Source organism: Podarcis tiliguerta (genome assembly GCF_965153285.1).
Source record: "Podarcis tiliguerta genome assembly, chromosome: 1".
Lineage (NCBI taxonomy): Eukaryota > Metazoa > Chordata > Lepidosauria > Squamata > Lacertidae > Podarcis > Podarcis tiliguerta.
The window spans coordinates 63,536,707-63,553,225 of NC_139534.1; the positions used below are offsets into that span (position 1 = coordinate 63,536,707).

A 16,519-nucleotide genomic window follows, 5' to 3' on the forward strand; every position below is an offset into this window, starting at 1 on the left:
CAATTTTTAATTTGGGGAGCTGGCAGGCAGAAAAGAACAAATAGTGGGGTTTTCTTTTTCTTTGGGAACAGAACTACTTGTCTTCCTGCCAGCTTGCCTGCTACCTGTTTCCATTTGAACATTTGTGAACAGACATTGCAAAACATGTCCCCATTACAAATCTCTAGAGCTTTCTCCTCCAAAAGATGCTGTTTTACATTGTTTCAATTGGCCTGCTATAAGTATCATACTTTTGTTGCCTATTTCTTTTGTAATTCACATTAATGTCGTTCACTCCTTTGGGGGACTTTGTGCTACAAGTGATGTAGAAATAAAACAGACCATAGCAAAAGAAAGGTGATCCTGTGAATCTGCCTTGGATCTGTTCACCACCTGGGAAGTGGAGGAGACTGCAAGGAATGGGAGGAGAGGGATGGAACTCCTCTATTTTAAATTTGCAATAATCATATTATTTTTTCACTCTGTATGGTCTTGGACACAACTCAGTCATCTAGGTGAAACAGCAGAGAGACTGAAGTACTGCCTTGGTAGTGTGCAAACATGGCTTGTATTTGGCACTTTTCAATCAAATTAATGCTGCAGTTGCAAAGGAAGAATTGCTGACTGCAAGCAACTGTGCCTTGAAATTCCAATATGGAAAAAGCACAGTTCCCCCTCAATGGATCTGCTAGTGTGAAGGAAGAGATATTTGGATCCCATGAAGCAATGGAGTAACAGTTGTGTGTGTTTACTGCACAACAGAATGGCTTTCTGGGCAGTCACAGAGTCACAAATGTCCCCCCTCTCTCTCACTGTTAACCTTGGAACAGCAGAGCAGCAAGCTACCCTCAGGGAACAAGCACACCAATGGTGAGAGGAGGATGCCAATGTTCTGTGATCAGAGGACAGTCTCTAATTTGCAGAAAGTCTTATTGCCCTTGTGGCAGACATTGTATCACCCTGGCACACTGTAGAATATACTGTAGGCTCTTTTGATAGCAAAGGAGTGGCTGTTGCATCATTGCTGGAGCCTTTCATAGCTTTACTGCTCTGCTCCCTGTTGATAATTTTTACACAGTCCCTATTAGGTATAAACCAGGAAGTCAGGCTTTCTTTCTTCACTTGTGTAACTTGGTAGTAAATGAAAGCTGAGAAGGGCTGTTTATGCTCAGTTGAACTGAATGTTGCAGTAGAGTTGACCTGTTGTTAGTCTGTAAGTATTTTTATTTTATTCAATAACAAAGATGGTCATCAACTAGAGTATTGTTTTCATTCACTCATTTTGTAATTCATTTTGCACAAGTTGTATTGCTAGAAATGTTATTAGGTGCCATTGGGGCTAGAGCAACTAGAGTTCACCACCAAGTCTGTTTTTGCCTCGCAGGCTACATCTTTTGAAGGAAGAAAGGAAACAATATCTAGAATGTGATCTGATATGCACTGAAAATCACTCTGCATTTATTTTCCAAACCATCATAGAAACATAGGAAGAATAGGGGCTTGTGGTGGCGGCAAACTCATATTCAAAAGTGAGTTTCAAATAGTACTTGGCTGCTGTTGAGGCCAAGTTATGGTCTGGGCAAGTTCACCCACAATGCTTCACCCTGAGGAAGGATCCCATTTTGTTGGCAGTGGGTGGGCGAGACAAGGGCTGAGATAGTGGGTGGGAAGGGGAGAGAGGGAAAGAGGATGGAGGAGGAGGAGGAGGTTGTATAAAATATGTGAAACTAAGTCAGAGTTAGGACAGCAGTCAGGGAAACAGGTTAAGAAGTGAATAATCCAGAAGTGAATCAGCACAAAAAGTATAGCGAGAGAGCAGGAGGGTCAGAAAGAGTTCGGAGTCAAAAGAAAGCTTGTTTAAATAAAGTTATTTGTTTTATGATACTCCTGCTTGACTCTTAGGGTTCATCCACACTTTGCCCTATGCTTTCCAGGCATGGTTCTGAGAGGTTTTCTGTTTGTTGCTGTTATTAAGGACTCTAGAATCAACTTGTTGTTTTGGGGTGATCAGAGACAGAATTGTTTGTGGGACAAGAGATCAGCATTTGTGTGAGCAACTGTTGCGAGAAGCAGATTTAACACTGCATCGCTGCCTGGAGATAGGCAGGGCAGCAGAACTTTCTGAAGCAAGAATTAAACCATTAGCAGGCACAGAAGAGACACCGGTGCAGGACACTGGGGTATGCAACCTAGTGAAGGGGCACCCAGGATACAATGCCTGTGTTGTGGGAAACAACATGTAAAGAGTGAGTAATAAATAAATAAATAAACCTAGCATATCTGGACAGCAGTGGTACAGTGGGGGGGGGGGGGGACAGACTGGGGAAGGACTTGGTCCTGGGTGCAATTTTTTTAGGGGGTGTCACCAGGTGCCTTCACAACAAGCTCCTTCATCGGAGTCTGGCTCTGGCACATGAAGGAGCTGTGTCTGGGCTGTGGCGCTCATGCCTGGCTGCAGCTCTGTTCCTTGGTCAGGTCTGACCCGTAGGTGGAGAGCAAGAGAGCGGCAATGCCACTGCCCACCCTCCTCAGCTGAGGTGCGCTTTGTGCCCAGCCATGGCAGCTCCACCCCCAGGTCGAGTCTGTCCCAGGGGCAGAGAGAGGACAGTGGGTGGTAACACTGCTGCCCACACTTCTGGCTGTGGGGCTTGCACCTGGCCACAGCTATGCTCCCGGGTCAAGTTTGACCCGGGGGCGGAGAGCAGGAGGAGAGTTGCTGGCAGCTTCTCTACCCCTCTCCTCACCTGGACTGTCCTGCATGGAGGGCGGCCTCTGCATCCTGTCCTCCTCAAGTGGCGTGGGCATATGCTGGGCCACTGGTGCAAAGCACATTGCAAGCCAAACCATTTTCAAAGCCTGTGCAGGAGGGTGAAGAAACCTCCGAGACAGTGAAAACAGTGCAGGAAGACAGTGATGAGTCTGAACGCTGTCAGGATATCCTAAGATTGACTTTGGGATCAGCCTATCCGGATGTTTACATCGTGGGAAATACTGGGGGAGGGGACTAATACCTACCGTACTACACTTTTCTTATATGCTGTTGAACAAAAAAATGGTTTGCTCTCTGCTGGATTGTGAAGCAAGCTGCAATGCGCTGCCAGTGACAATGGTTAATGAAAAGACAGACATTGAACCATGTCACCAGAGTATCCGGAAATCTGTGGGCAAGTGCAGAGTTAGGATTTGCAGCAATAAGTTTTATTGCTTAGAATTTGTTATTGTGAATGGAGAGACCATCGATGGAGAGCAAAGCAGTGCAAGCCATGCAACTCATTCAGGTACAACATCAGAACAGAGTATATGTGCCACGGACCAGTGAAGAGAGCCAACCAGCTGCCTGGACAATGGTGAATATATTGCAGATGTTTGGTGGTGTTTTTCAGGGAGCGGGACATCTAGCAGGGAAGTTGAATGCGGATCCATTGAGAACTCCCCAAAGAAGGGTACCAATAGCACTGGCAGACCTGCGGAAGCAGGAACTGGCCCGCCTACAAGCTAAAGGCATGGTTGCCGCAGTAAATTATAGTACAGCATGGCTCAGCAGTCTAATTATTTTCTGCAAACCCCCAGGAAGGCTGCATATTTGTATTGATCCTAAACCTTTGAACAGAGCACTAAAATACAGCCATTACTCACTAACATCCATTGATGATGTAGGAAGTGACCTACCCCGAGCCAAGGTTTCCTCTGTGTTTGAAGTAAAATAATGGATTCTGGCATACAGAACTCAGCTGAGAGTCAAGCTGTCTTGCCTCTTTTGCAACTCCTTTTGGCAGGTATATTTGGCTGTGGATGCTGTGGGCCCTGCCTGTGAAGTATTTCAGCATCGACTGAATCAAAAAGTAGAGAATGTTCCAGGCCTCAAAATCATTGCTTATGACATACTAATTGTGGGAGGAGATGATACTAGAAAGGAAACAGCAAGAGATTGTGACAAAAAATTTAGCCTGTTTTTGGAGAGGTGCAGAGAAAGAAATACAAAACCCAAATAAAGTCAGGTTACAAGTAAAGGAAGTGACATACACTGGCCACCTGTTGACAGCAGAGGGTCCGAAAGTGGACCCAGTAAAAGTAAGAGCAATCCAGGTGTTACCAAGACTTAAGGATGCAAAGATTTTTGGGAATGGCAAACTACCTGGCTAGCAGATTAGTGTGAGCCACTCTGATAGCTAACACACAAAGAGGTAGAATGGAGATGGTCAGAAAGTCATTTGAGAAGATAAAGGACGCCATAGCCAGGAGTCCTGTATGAAGGTATTACAATCCAGGGGAGCAGTTAGGGTTACACAGTGTGATGCATCTGAGACAGGGCCAAGAGCTGTGCTGCTACAGAAACAGCAGCCAGTTGCATTTGCCAGTAGAGCACTATCAGAAACTGAAAGAGGATATGTACAGATTGAAAGAAAAAAAAGAACTGTTGGTTGTAGTGTTTGGCATGAAATGCTTCCATCAACTTACATTTGGCCAGAGAGTACATGCACAATTGGACCATAAGCCACTGGAAAGCATCATGCAAGGGCCATTGTTGAGTGTCCCAAACAGGCTTCATCACATGTTGTGAACCACCCTGAGATCTACAGATGAAGGGTGGAATAGAAAGATTATCTCATCATGGTAAACTACTGCTACAACAACTTGGGGGGGGGGGGATCCACTGCCAGATATTATATTTGAGACAATTATAAAGAAACTAAAGTGCCATTTTGCCCACTATGGAATAGCAGATATTATATGCTTTGACAACGGACCACAGTTTCAGAACATTCCAAAAGCAGTGGGAATTTGATCATCAGACATCCCCAGAGCAATAGAACAGCTCAATCCACTGTCAGAATGGCTCAGAGAATTTTGATCAAAGCCAGAAAAGCAAGGACTGGTGCATATCTAGATATCCTGGACCACCAAAACACATCTTCATAAGGTTTGGATGGGAGTCCAGCACAGGGAATGATGGCTTGAAGGACAAATGCCTCGTTACCAATGGGTGTGGCTTACTACAGCCAGAGAGCTTCAACAGATGAGCTGAGCTGATTGCAGAACAGAAATTAAGAGAGGCATACTACTGTGACAAGTTAACGAAAGACCTACTCAAACTACATGTGAGCGTGCAAATTTGGATACAGCCAGTGGAGTGACACAATAAGGAGTAGAAGAAAACTGAGGCCCAAAGTCAACTGGACACACACTTGTTTGAGATGGTAACTCAAGAGGACCAAGTTTTGAGAAGGAATCAAAGGCAATTGCGGCGCAGCAACCAACCTGTACACTCAGACTAGCAGGACAGACAGAAGAGAGGCGACTTCAGGAGCCAAAAGATGCCAGTACAGTTGTTGGCCCACTGCCTGTAGAGAATACCTACCTCCTCTTGCACAAGTAAATGAGAGACAACCCAGCTCACATTCATTTCAACCCTACTTGGATACCACATTTTTTGGTTACCACCTAGAAAGAATTATAACTCCTGAAGCAAAACAGATAACTCCGTTGCCTAAAAGACTATGTCCAAATTCAAGGGGGCCTATGGGCTTTTGAAACTATATAGTTAACTGTAATAATTGTTCACTTAAAGTTATGAAAGGAAAGATGTATCAGTTATATGTGGAACTAAGTAAGAGGGAGAGGAAAGCAGTCGGGGAGAGAAACTTAGTGACACAGAGGGAAGGTGCAGGTAAAAGGAACAGCTGCCCAGAAGTGACTCAGGAGAAAAAGGACAGAGAGAAATCAGGAGGGTCAGAGAGAGTTAAGGGTTTATCCACAACTATGTTTTGCTCTGCTCTTTCCAGGCACAGGTCTATGCTTAAAGCTCCATGCACAAGCGTTGTTGTTGTTTTCTAGCCCAGAACGTTCCCTGCAGAAACCATTTTAAATGGACATTATTATTATTATGGACGGAACAACTAATGAAGCAACTTGAATAGGAATGAAGTCAGGCCCTGTGACCAACATATACACTCCATCTCTGTACTAAAATACCTCCCAGCCAATTGACTTTGAAGCTTCCTGAGCCATTTTAAGTTTCTTATCCATTCTGAGCTGCAAAGGGTTTTAGCATCAAGTCCAGAGCTAGCAATCCAGTGCAGTGAGTAGGCAGGTCCAAGCATCCTTTATCTCCAGCAGAGCCACAACAGCGGCAGATGGAAAGGAGGAAACAAGGAGGGGGGAAGGAAAACAAAACAATAGAAAATAAAAGATAAATAGAGGGGTGCCTAGCTGCTCTCTCTTCTGGACATCTCTTTTTATCTCCACACCATGGATGTTCCTCTTAGCAAAGCAGTCTGCTTATCGACGGGTACCAAGGTCACTCACTTCAGCAGAAAGTCAATTTGACCCACAAGCAGGTTTTTGTTTTGTTTTTTGTGTTTCTCAGAGCTTGCTCAGAGTCTGAACGTTACACTGCTGCCATCTGTTTTAGTCCATCATGGTTGCTCTGGGACTTGCAGAATCCAGTGATTCCTTGGGCTTGGCAGAGCCAGATTAACAAACCCCACAGAATGCAGAGGGACTTACTTCTTTGCACAGAATTACACTGTCGTTTCAATTGTAGCTCTTTCTTCTTCTTTTTTTACTAAAGCAGACCCTGTCAAAGAGGCCAGCTTGACAGCTACCTATCCTGAATGTCATAACAGGCTAGTGGAAGAGTGTGACAGTCGTTCCAGACGACTGGCTTATTCGCACACAAAACTGGTTGTTACCCCACACTTCCTAGTGCAATTGTCCCGTCACTTTCCTAACTACAAAAAGTCTGATAAGTGTCAGAAAACTGCGCTGGAAAGTGCTAGATCACAGCCACTAGCTGGCAATCTTGCGTCACCTCTGTGCTGCAAACCTATCAGCAGGAATGCTCACCGACTTGACTGCCACCCTCCACCTCCACTGAAAAGCATGACCTTTGTACCTTCTCTGTTAATGAGCTTGTGTTCCTTCCCAGATGAAAGGTCATTCTCTTTTGTATTCCTCCAGACTAAGGTGTGTGCCTGACAGTTTACCCAGTGCAGCATGGACCTAGGAATCCCTTCAGAGAGAGAGCAACAACAGAGACGGAAATTGAGAGATGAGCCCTTGGAGAAGGATGACAACAGCAGAATAAATATGACCTCAAAGCAAAGGTTGATTCAGCTCACTTATCTGATTACAGTTGTGGACCTGGCCTGCATGTTCATGCAGTTTGGGATTGTTCCAGTGAGTATATGGAGTATAGATTTTTACTAGCTCCACCCATTACTTTCTTTTCTAAAGGAAAAATGCTCTAGCAACTTCCTGATCTAACAGCAGCTCCCTGATGCAGTATAAGCAAGTGTAAGTGATTAAAATCCCCACATCTGTGTGTGTCCTTCTCTCTCAGCCAGCCTACCTCACAAGGTTGTTGTGAATGTAAAAGGGATTGGGGAGAGAACCATGTGCACCGCCTTAAACACATTGGAGAAAAGGCAGGACATACATGTATCAAATGCTTAACTTCAGAATCTACCATAGAAGAGGATTTGTGCAGGAAGAGTGTTTAGTTTGATGATGGTTCCTTGATCTAATTCAGTTGATCTACTGTCATAAACTTTGCATTCCAAGGCGTGAGAGGGATATTCTAAAATACGTTAGAGTAGACTTGTCGAAATCAATGTACCTACTTAATTCATTTCAGCAGATTTATTCTTTAGTGTAGCTTAATTGGATAGCACTCATTTATTTATTTTTAATGTTGCCTGAGTGGTGCAGCTTCCACACTGTGTTATATAACCTGCAGTACCCTCTAAACGTGTGTGAGAATGCTAAGTAGCTAATGGGAACTGGTGGTCAAGTAAAGCACTGATGCTTTTCACTAATTACTTGTAATGAAGACCTAAGCTAAGCCCTTAACAGATTCTGCTTGTGGTATCTGCATATCATACAGCCTTGGTCTTCTACTGGATCAGGAGCCAATCTAAATGAAGTTGCACCAGAAGTACCACCAGAGAAGAGAAAGGAGGCCATCTATAGTATAGGCATATATTCATTGTGGGTCATGTATTGGTGCAGGCAGGTTGTGATTAAAACTGCCCACCCCCAAAGAGTCTCACAAATACTGCTCCCAGGTGTCCTCTACTGTTTTAGTGCTCTTTGGAGGACAAACTCGTAGGACAACATAATTGCTTGACTCAGCAAAGCTGATGTGAGACTGAAGACATGATGTGGTTCTGTGCCACAGGGGGCAATTCTGTTAGGTGACAGCATGTTTTGAGCCAGTGAAGGAGGCCAAAGGAGGTCCTCTGCTTTGGGGCTTAAGAGGACATTATTTTGGCTTGAAGGGTGACCTTACAAGTCCTGCTCATGCGAATTTAAGAGACTGCACCATGGCCTCACCAACATTTTATGATTTAGCATTAGTTTCCATGTCATTCAGAAATACAGTATAACATACACCTTTCTCTTTGATTTCACCCCCTTTCAGTATCTGGCAACCAGCCTGGGTATGGATGCTGTTGAATTTGGCTACTTGCAAACAGTCTTTGGTGTTCTTCAGCTTCTGGGAGGTCCCGTTTTTGGGAGGTAAATATAACAACCATTCTTGGGAACCCTGTGGAATGTCAGAATTGTTTGGAGTTAATAACACCATTTTATTTTTAGCTCAGGGAAATAATTTAAATAGCCATCTGGATTTCCCATACTGGCAGCAGGGGAATGAAAGGCTCTTTTACTACTGTATTGTATACTAACCAACTCTATATTCCCCCCCTTTTTTAATGTTCTGATTGCCACTGGATATTAGCCAATGCAGGAACTGTTAATAAGCTGTACGCACACAAGTAGCTGTTAATGATAGAAAAGGGAGGGAGGAAGCTGCACAACAAGGCCAGCATTCATTTCCATTTCTTTTGTATTTTTAATTGGATGTTGAATGTGGGTAGGTAAGAAGTCATAGATTTGAATGCTGACAAGATGATTGCAAACCTTGTCTTTCAAAATACATCAATCCGTAGACAAGGATGATATCTGTGATGTCGGATTAACAGGATTCTCATTTGGAGGCTGGATAGCTCAGCTGGTTAGAGTGTGGTGCTGATAACACCAAGGTTGCAGGTTCAATCTCTGTATGGGGCAGCTGCATATTCCTGCTTTGCAGGGGGGGGGGGGCTGGATGCCTATGGAACTGATAGCTTACCTTGAGTGGATGCTAACTGGAAGCTTTTCCTGGGAAGTGAGCAATAAGGGTGACCTCCCCAGTGCCTTGGTGGTCCCTTGTGCTGGCCCCAGTGGCCCCAGCCAGCAGCCCCACTTCCTGTCTGGACCTGCTGACTTCTGCCTATCGAAAGAGGCTCCACTAGCAGTGCTGCCACTAAAGCATCAGCAAAAGGGGGAAATGGAACCTGGCTTGGGGAGAGGTTTCTCCTGCCTCTACAGCAGAACATCCCCCCCCCCCAGGAAACCAGGAGGGAGGAAGAGGGGGCACTGCTGCCACCATTGCCATGAAGAGGAGGCAAGGCAGCAGATGTGGGAGGGAGGGAGAGTTGAAGGCACTGGAGGATCCACACAGTATGACTTGGCCCAGGCACTCCTCATCAGCCCTATTGAACAGCCAACCTTCCCTAGGATCTGTGTTTATCTTTAAAGGCTGGAATAACTTCTACAGTTTAGTGGAGTTTTGCTTTTATTGCTGCACACCCTGTTCTGTTTCTGAAGATGCTGCATCTCTTTCTGTGCCAGGTTTGCTGACCAGTTTGGAGCCAAGACTGCCTTGGCCATCTCATACGTGGCTGGATCTCTGTTCTTCTTGCTCCTGTCTGTATCCACTAGTGTCCCTCTGCTCTTTCTGTCCAGGGTCCCCTCCGTCTTCATGCATGGACTACCAGGTGATGTTATTAGATGATGCAAACGTTAGCATGGGTCAACTCAAGGGCTTTGGCTCCCAGAGTCAAACTAAGAAACTGCTGCTCGTCCACATGTGGACGATGTGGGTTAAGGTCCTGTCAATACTGGGAGCAATCTGATCTCCCAAGGCAGGGGATGAGAGGAAGTTTTTCGCCTCTCGGGCAGGTTGGCATACATCTGTGGTAAGAAGCCATTTTATGAAATGGCCACGGACCAATCTTCTTGCAGCACCTCCCTCATGAACTAAAGCACCCACATTCATAAAACTTGTCAAGCTATAGATTTGGGGGTGTAACGAATCCATGGTTCATCATGATATTCACCCAAGAACTCTGCCCCTGAAATGCTCATTATCATATTTTTAAAAGGAAGAGCAAAGACCTTAGATGGTACACGATTAACCTGAGTTTCCCCTCCATTTTTTAAATAGGTGCTCAAATGGTGATAACAGATTTGACCACCGCTGACGAACGTGTTGATGCTTTAGGAAAGCTTGGGCTATGTTTTGGGGTAGGAATGATCGTTGGAGCTTCCTTGGGTGGCACCTTAACCTCAAAATTTGGGTAAGTGGTCATGTCTTGTTTCAGTTAACCGCAATGTCCTACTTTTAAAGGGATGTACTGTTCTCCTTTGAATTGCCAAAAATTGAGGTTCTGAGGTAATCTCACATAGCAGTATGCACAAAGCCAGTGGAACTTACTTCTGAGTAAGCGTGCAATGGCAGGGCTATTATTATCATAGATTTCTGTATATCTCATGATGGTTTTCTACACTACAGATTTAAGGTGTATGTGGTTGGTGCCCATTATGATCCAATACAGTGGTACTTCAGTTTAAGAACAGCCTTGTTTATGGACTATTCAGTTTACAAACTCCACAAAGCCAGAAGTAGTGTCCCGGTTTGCGAACTTTACCTCAGTCTAAGAATGGAAGCCGAATGGTGAAAGGGCACCGGTGGCGGGAGGCCTCATTAGGGAAAGTGTGCCTCGGTTTAAGAACAGATTTGGTTTAAGAACGGACTTCAGGAACGGATTAAGTTCATAAACCAATGTACCACTGTAGTGTGTAAGGCGGCTGAGCAAACTTATTTCACACCAACACATGTTAAAACTATGCACTCTCATCGCAAATATTAATTGAAAAGCAGAATTGAACGTATAATTTTATATTGTTGGACTATGTGTATAATTTATGGCGAAATAATTTTGGTTTGAAATAAGTGTAGACAAAGAGTATATGGAGAGTCTGGAAACAGAAATCTTGGAATAATTTAAATCAAAGTCCAGAGCAGGCAAAATGGGGCTCATCTGGCTTTAAATCTCTGGAGGCAAAGTGTGAACATATTTGTCCATTAGATGGCACTGTTTCACAGCCATAATTTCCCCCCTTGTTGGTTTTGTGTTCTGTGGCTGTGCATAAATGATGCTTCAGCTATCAACCATCTTATATTTTTTAGGTGGCTGGAAAGGGAAAATACCCCACTGTCCTGTTTCTTGAGCATTTAAGTTTGTTTGTGTCTTTTAAAAATAATAATAATGTGTGAAGTCTGTGTGTTCCTTCTTCCCTGTGACAGGATGTGCACCTTTCCTTTTAAAAAGGACGAGAGGTTCAAACTGCTACCCTTCCATGTGCGGGTGGCGCTGTGGTCTAAACCACTGAGCCTCTTGGGCTTGCTGATTAGAAGGCCAGTGGTTTGAATCCCCACAATGGGGTGAGCTCTCGTTGCTCTGTCCCAGCTGCTGCCAACCTAGCAGTTTGAAGCACACCAGTGCAACTAGATAAATAGGTAGGTAGAAGGCATTTCTGTGCTCTCTGGCTTCCGTCACAGTGTTCCGTTGCACCAGAAGCGGTTTACTCATGCTGGCCACATGACCCGAAAAGCTGTCTATGGACACATGCTGGCTCCCTCGGCCTGAAAAGCGAGATGAGCCCCACAATCTCATAGTCACCTTTGACTGGACTTAACCGTCCAGGGGTCCTTTACCTTTTACCTTTTACCTTACAGCAAGTTATATGGTAGTGGGAAATAAATAGTGCCCTTTTATAATTATTGGGCTGTCTTTGGTCTTGCTTTTATTATGTATTTTCATATATATATATATATATATATATATATATATATATAGATATCTAGATAGATATCTAGATAGATAGATAGATAGATATAGATAGATAGAGATAGAGATAGAGATAGAGATAGAGATAGATATAGATGATATAGATAGTGATTTTATATTGTGAACCGCCCTGAGGTATACGGGGCTTAGGGCAGTATAACAATTTAATAAATAATAATAATAATTAATAATAATAAACAGCACACAGGTTTTCAGTCATTCAGCTTCAAAACAGATCACCCTCCACTACCCTTCTTGCCCCTGCAATTCCCTCTATGGGGCTTTAGACAGGAACATAGGAAGCTGCCTCTTTGTGCGTCCGGCTGCTGCTTCATCTGGCTCAGTACTGTCTAAACTGACTGGCAGCAGCTCCCCAGGGTGTCAGGCAGAAACTTCTTCCAGCCCTGCCTGGAGACATTAGGGATTGAATCTGGGACTTTGTGCATACAAAGCAGGTGTTCTGCCCACTGCGCTGCAACTCTTCTCCCAACCAAATCTGCTAAAAGTCCCCCCTTTCACTCAACTTTTAAAGGAGCAAGAAAGAGCCCCAAGTCCCTTTTCATCTGGTCACCCTGAAGAGAATACCTTTACCACTCTCACTGTCAAGAAACAGCCACAGCTGAGGACCAACCAAAATGCCATTTAGGATGCTTTGATTTAATGTCCACTAGATGGTGCAAATGTCTTGGGAAGAAGGAGAGGAATAGTACCATCAAGGCTTGTTGTGGGGATTTGTCGGTGGTGGTGGGGAGGAACCCAAAAAGTTCTGGAAGTTTGTGACACACACACACACAAAATCAATGGTATTTTACACAGTAATGAGAACAAAAAAAGGACACGTGTGCATGATGGTTTTCTTGAGTCAAAATGAGAGTACCCCTGAACATTTTTTTTTAAAGAAAAAAGAACTGGTTTTATGTAGTAGGGTTGAAAAGAAGAGAGAAAGATGGGCAGAATCAGAGTGGGAGATGCTTCTCACTCCCCAAAAATATATTACCGGTAAGTGTCCTTTCTGCAGCGAACAGATGACATACAGCCATAAGTAAGACAAAATAAAACAAAGCAACACAATAAGAAAAAATGCAGAAACACAATTGGGGCACATTCAGACCATACATTTAACTAAGGTTGCCATATTTCAAAAAGTAAAAACCAGGACACCCAGAAAGCTTCTTTTTAGACAAACCCAACAATTTTTCAATTACCTAATACCCAGGACAAAGCACCACCTTTCAAAGATTCCCCCCAGACATAAATGACACCTTTGAAATCCCAGTAATGTCTGGGAAAATCTGGACATAGGGCAGCCCTAATTTAACAGTCATGGCTTCTCCCAAAGAATATTGGGAGCTGTAGTTGTTTAAGGGCGCTGAGAGATGTTAGCTAAACCACTCTTTCTGGGTCTCCTATCGTTCCCTCTTCACAGGGAACTCTGGGAATTGCAGCTCTGCGAGGAGAACTCCTGACACCTCTCAGCACCCTGAGCAAACTACAGTTCCCAGGTCTCTTGGGGGTAAGTTAAAGTGGGATCACAGTGCTTTGAATATATGGTATGAATGTGGCGTCAGCCACTGACTGCATAAAAGCAAATTGCCTTGAGAAGGACTTTATGAATGGCATTTGTGGCCTTTAAAAATGGGAGCTTGCAAATAACTGTTCTTTCTAGACTACCCTCTCCTGTGACAATGTTGTGTTACACTGCGGTCCTCTACATGCTCAGCCAGATATAAATCTCATTGTATTGAATGGGGCTTCCTATTCAATACAATGAGAATGTATAGGATTGCAGCCTTGCATTCAAGAATGCATAGGATTGCAGCCTTGCTTCGCCAAAGGTAGCTAGTCACATTTGAAGTCCTGCATTTCTTAAGGGCAGGTCTGCAGTGTCTTCTGAACAAGCTCTCTGAGTGCTCCAATGTGCATGCGGAGTTATTTAATATGCAGACTGTCCCATTTTGTTATTGTTGGGGGGGGAGCAGATCCATCCACACACGCAATGGGGATGGCCTTGCTGTTGGCAGGGCTCTAGCGGAGGAGACTGGAGTTCCTGCGAACCACGGGATTGGCCATACTTCGTGCCCTCCTCTTAACACATTCCAAAGTTTTGTTTTAAAAATGGCCCATTTGTGTTAATTGTTGCATAATTTCCTATAAAGTCCCACCAGTTTTCTGTTATGCATTCATGCTTTACTGTCCTGGAATGGTTTTTCTGTTTGTTTGCTGTGATGCCATAGGGAAAGAATGTCCCTCGGGTTTTCTGCCCACTTTGCGTTTTCTTCTCACTATTATTCAAGTGTGTGTGGCATTGACATTCTTGTGCTTTAAATGCAGAAGAGGATAAATTTTTTGTTTGGTTCTTAGACCTATGTCCTTGGTCCTTCAGAGGTAGTGAATTTTAGGACAGTCTGCACTGGCAAAACCTGTCCTCTATTTTCTTGAAGCTTATTTCCGCCTGCGAAATAAGCTTCCATTTCTCTGCCTCTTTCTGAGGACTCTCCCAAATCCCTTTAGAATATTGGTGGGTTGAATATTGGTGGGTGGAGAGTTGAGCTCACTTTGTTGTGACAAGGTGCCTGTGAGTGGCATGTGGGTGTTTCTCTTCCCATTTAACGTTTCTCGTGCCACTTCACTCACCAGTACTATGGCACCTGCAAAACATCTCAGTAAATATCCCCTCAGAAATCCACGCTGCACCCCAGCGTGGGTAGCATGCGCACACCATTTTGCATTCCTGTTGCCTTTTCTGCTCTCTTAGATGTGGCAGCCATTTTGTGTTGCGCCACTCCCGTATTCATTTTGCACCCTGCCACTCACCCCATGACAGCCATTTTGTGGCTGACGTTCATGGCACTTGCACTAAATTCTAAATGCTTTGAAGCGGGCTAGCGAGGGAGGCTGGCTGCTGAGCACCTGAGAGTGGTGCACTCACTTTTGTCTTAAGAGAAGTCCTTGTTGCTTCCCCCAACCCACACTCAGTGCCCAAACCTAGATCAGGTTACAGGTTACATGGTTAAGAAGTGACAGCAGAGGTCTAAGATGCATAGCTAGGCAGAAGCTAAGTCATTGTCCCAACACCTGATGTGCCTCCTGGGCCCCCTTTTTGAAGGATGGGGCAGGCACAGTAATTTGTGTGGTTGTTTCCCCAAGTCACAGGACTGGGCAACCAAGCAGGCAGTCCTACAAGTAGACTGGGTCTACAAGGTCTGCTGATGCCAGCACAGCATCCTTGGCAATGGAGGCAGAGTTGACACAGCCAGCTCACTGTTCATTTTAGCTTCAGGTGCATCTCCAGAGGAGGTGGAGGCAAGTCAGGGTATCCAATATTACTGAGGCAGACCTCTTCTCTGATAACCCATTCAACCCCTCCCTAACATCTAGATCATCACCTCCCAAACCTCTGGGCACATCCTCAGCACCCACTTCCGCACTCTCGTTCATTCCTCTTCTGCCTTACCCATGTAACATCAAGCATGTATTTATGGGAGATGTGTGAAGATTAATAAAAAGGTAAAGGGACTCCTGACCATTAGGTCCAGTCGTGACCGACTCTGGGGTTGTGGTGCTCATCTCGCTTTATTGGCTGAGGGAGCCGCCGTACAGCTTCTGGGTCATGTGGCCAGCATGACTAAGCCGCTTCTGATGAACCAGAGCAGTGCACGGAAACGCCGTTTACCTTCCCGCTGGAGTGGTACCTATTTATCTACTTGCACTTTGATGTGCTTTCAAACTGCTAGGTTGGCAGGAGCAGGGACCGAGCAACGGGAGCTCACCCCGTCGCAGGGATTTGAACCACCAACCTTCTGATTGGCAAGCCCTAGGCTCTGTCGTTAACACACAGCGTCACCCACATCCCTGTGAAGATTAATAGGTGGGCAAAAAATGACAAAGTAAAGTGTCCTTAGCCTGCCCCACACATGTGCTTCTTCCATGGTACCCATAAAAGGTTTGGATCCAAGCCAAACTGACAACTATCTAGGTACGGATGGGTGCTAGACTTGGAGGCTTCTACGGCTGGCAGCTTTGATCCCTGAGCAGCTGGGATGTTCTGTACCACCATACTGGCTCGGACAATCGGTTTAAGAGCTTTTCTACCCTACCAGTGCAGTGTGATACTGGTTATTAATTAGATGAAATGGGGTGCCATTCTTACTTGCTTACAAAAGGCCATTCTTTCTCCATGTTTATTGCTTGTAACTTAGCAGTATCGGCTCCGGAGAATTATCACGAAATTCCTTCTTTCTCCATCACGTTGGTGGAATGGAAAATCTGTGGGTGTTTAAAGGGGTTAAGCTTGGACCACGGCTGGAACAGGGCAAAAGGCTAGAGCTCTCTGCTCTGTTTCTAGACAATTTACCCATTCTGGCTTGAGAAATCTCTCTTTCTCTGTGTTACTGTAGAAATGCTGGTATTTCTCAGCCTAGAATGGTTATGCTGATTAGCCAAGCAGTTTGCATGGGTGACCCAGGACACACAAAAATCCTTTGTTCTCGATGACAAGGCATTTTGGAAGCTCTGGTTCCCATGGGATGGGGCCAGACTGTTCTTAAACTGTAGAGGAATTTTGGTAGATGACTGTTGCCTGC

At 44.7% G+C, this 16,519-nt stretch overlaps 1 protein-coding gene across 1 annotated transcript in view; it reads left to right on the forward strand.

The window, feature by feature from the left end:
• Positions 1–1,064: 1,064 nt before the first annotated feature.
• The window catches only part of SLC67A1 (solute carrier family 67 member 1), a 69,938-nt gene continuing 54,483 nt past the window's right edge, over positions 1,065–16,519 (forward strand). The window contains exons 1-5 of the mRNA XM_083425203.1: positions 1,065–1,192; positions 6,940–7,158; positions 8,402–8,499; positions 9,655–9,800; positions 10,250–10,382. Coding sequence (XP_083281329.1) covers positions 6,976–7,158; positions 8,402–8,499; positions 9,655–9,800; positions 10,250–10,382 — 560 coding nt within the window. The 5' untranslated portion in view covers positions 1,065–1,192; positions 6,940–6,975. The remainder of the gene's footprint in view (positions 1,193–6,939; positions 7,159–8,401; positions 8,500–9,654; positions 9,801–10,249; positions 10,383–16,519) is intronic.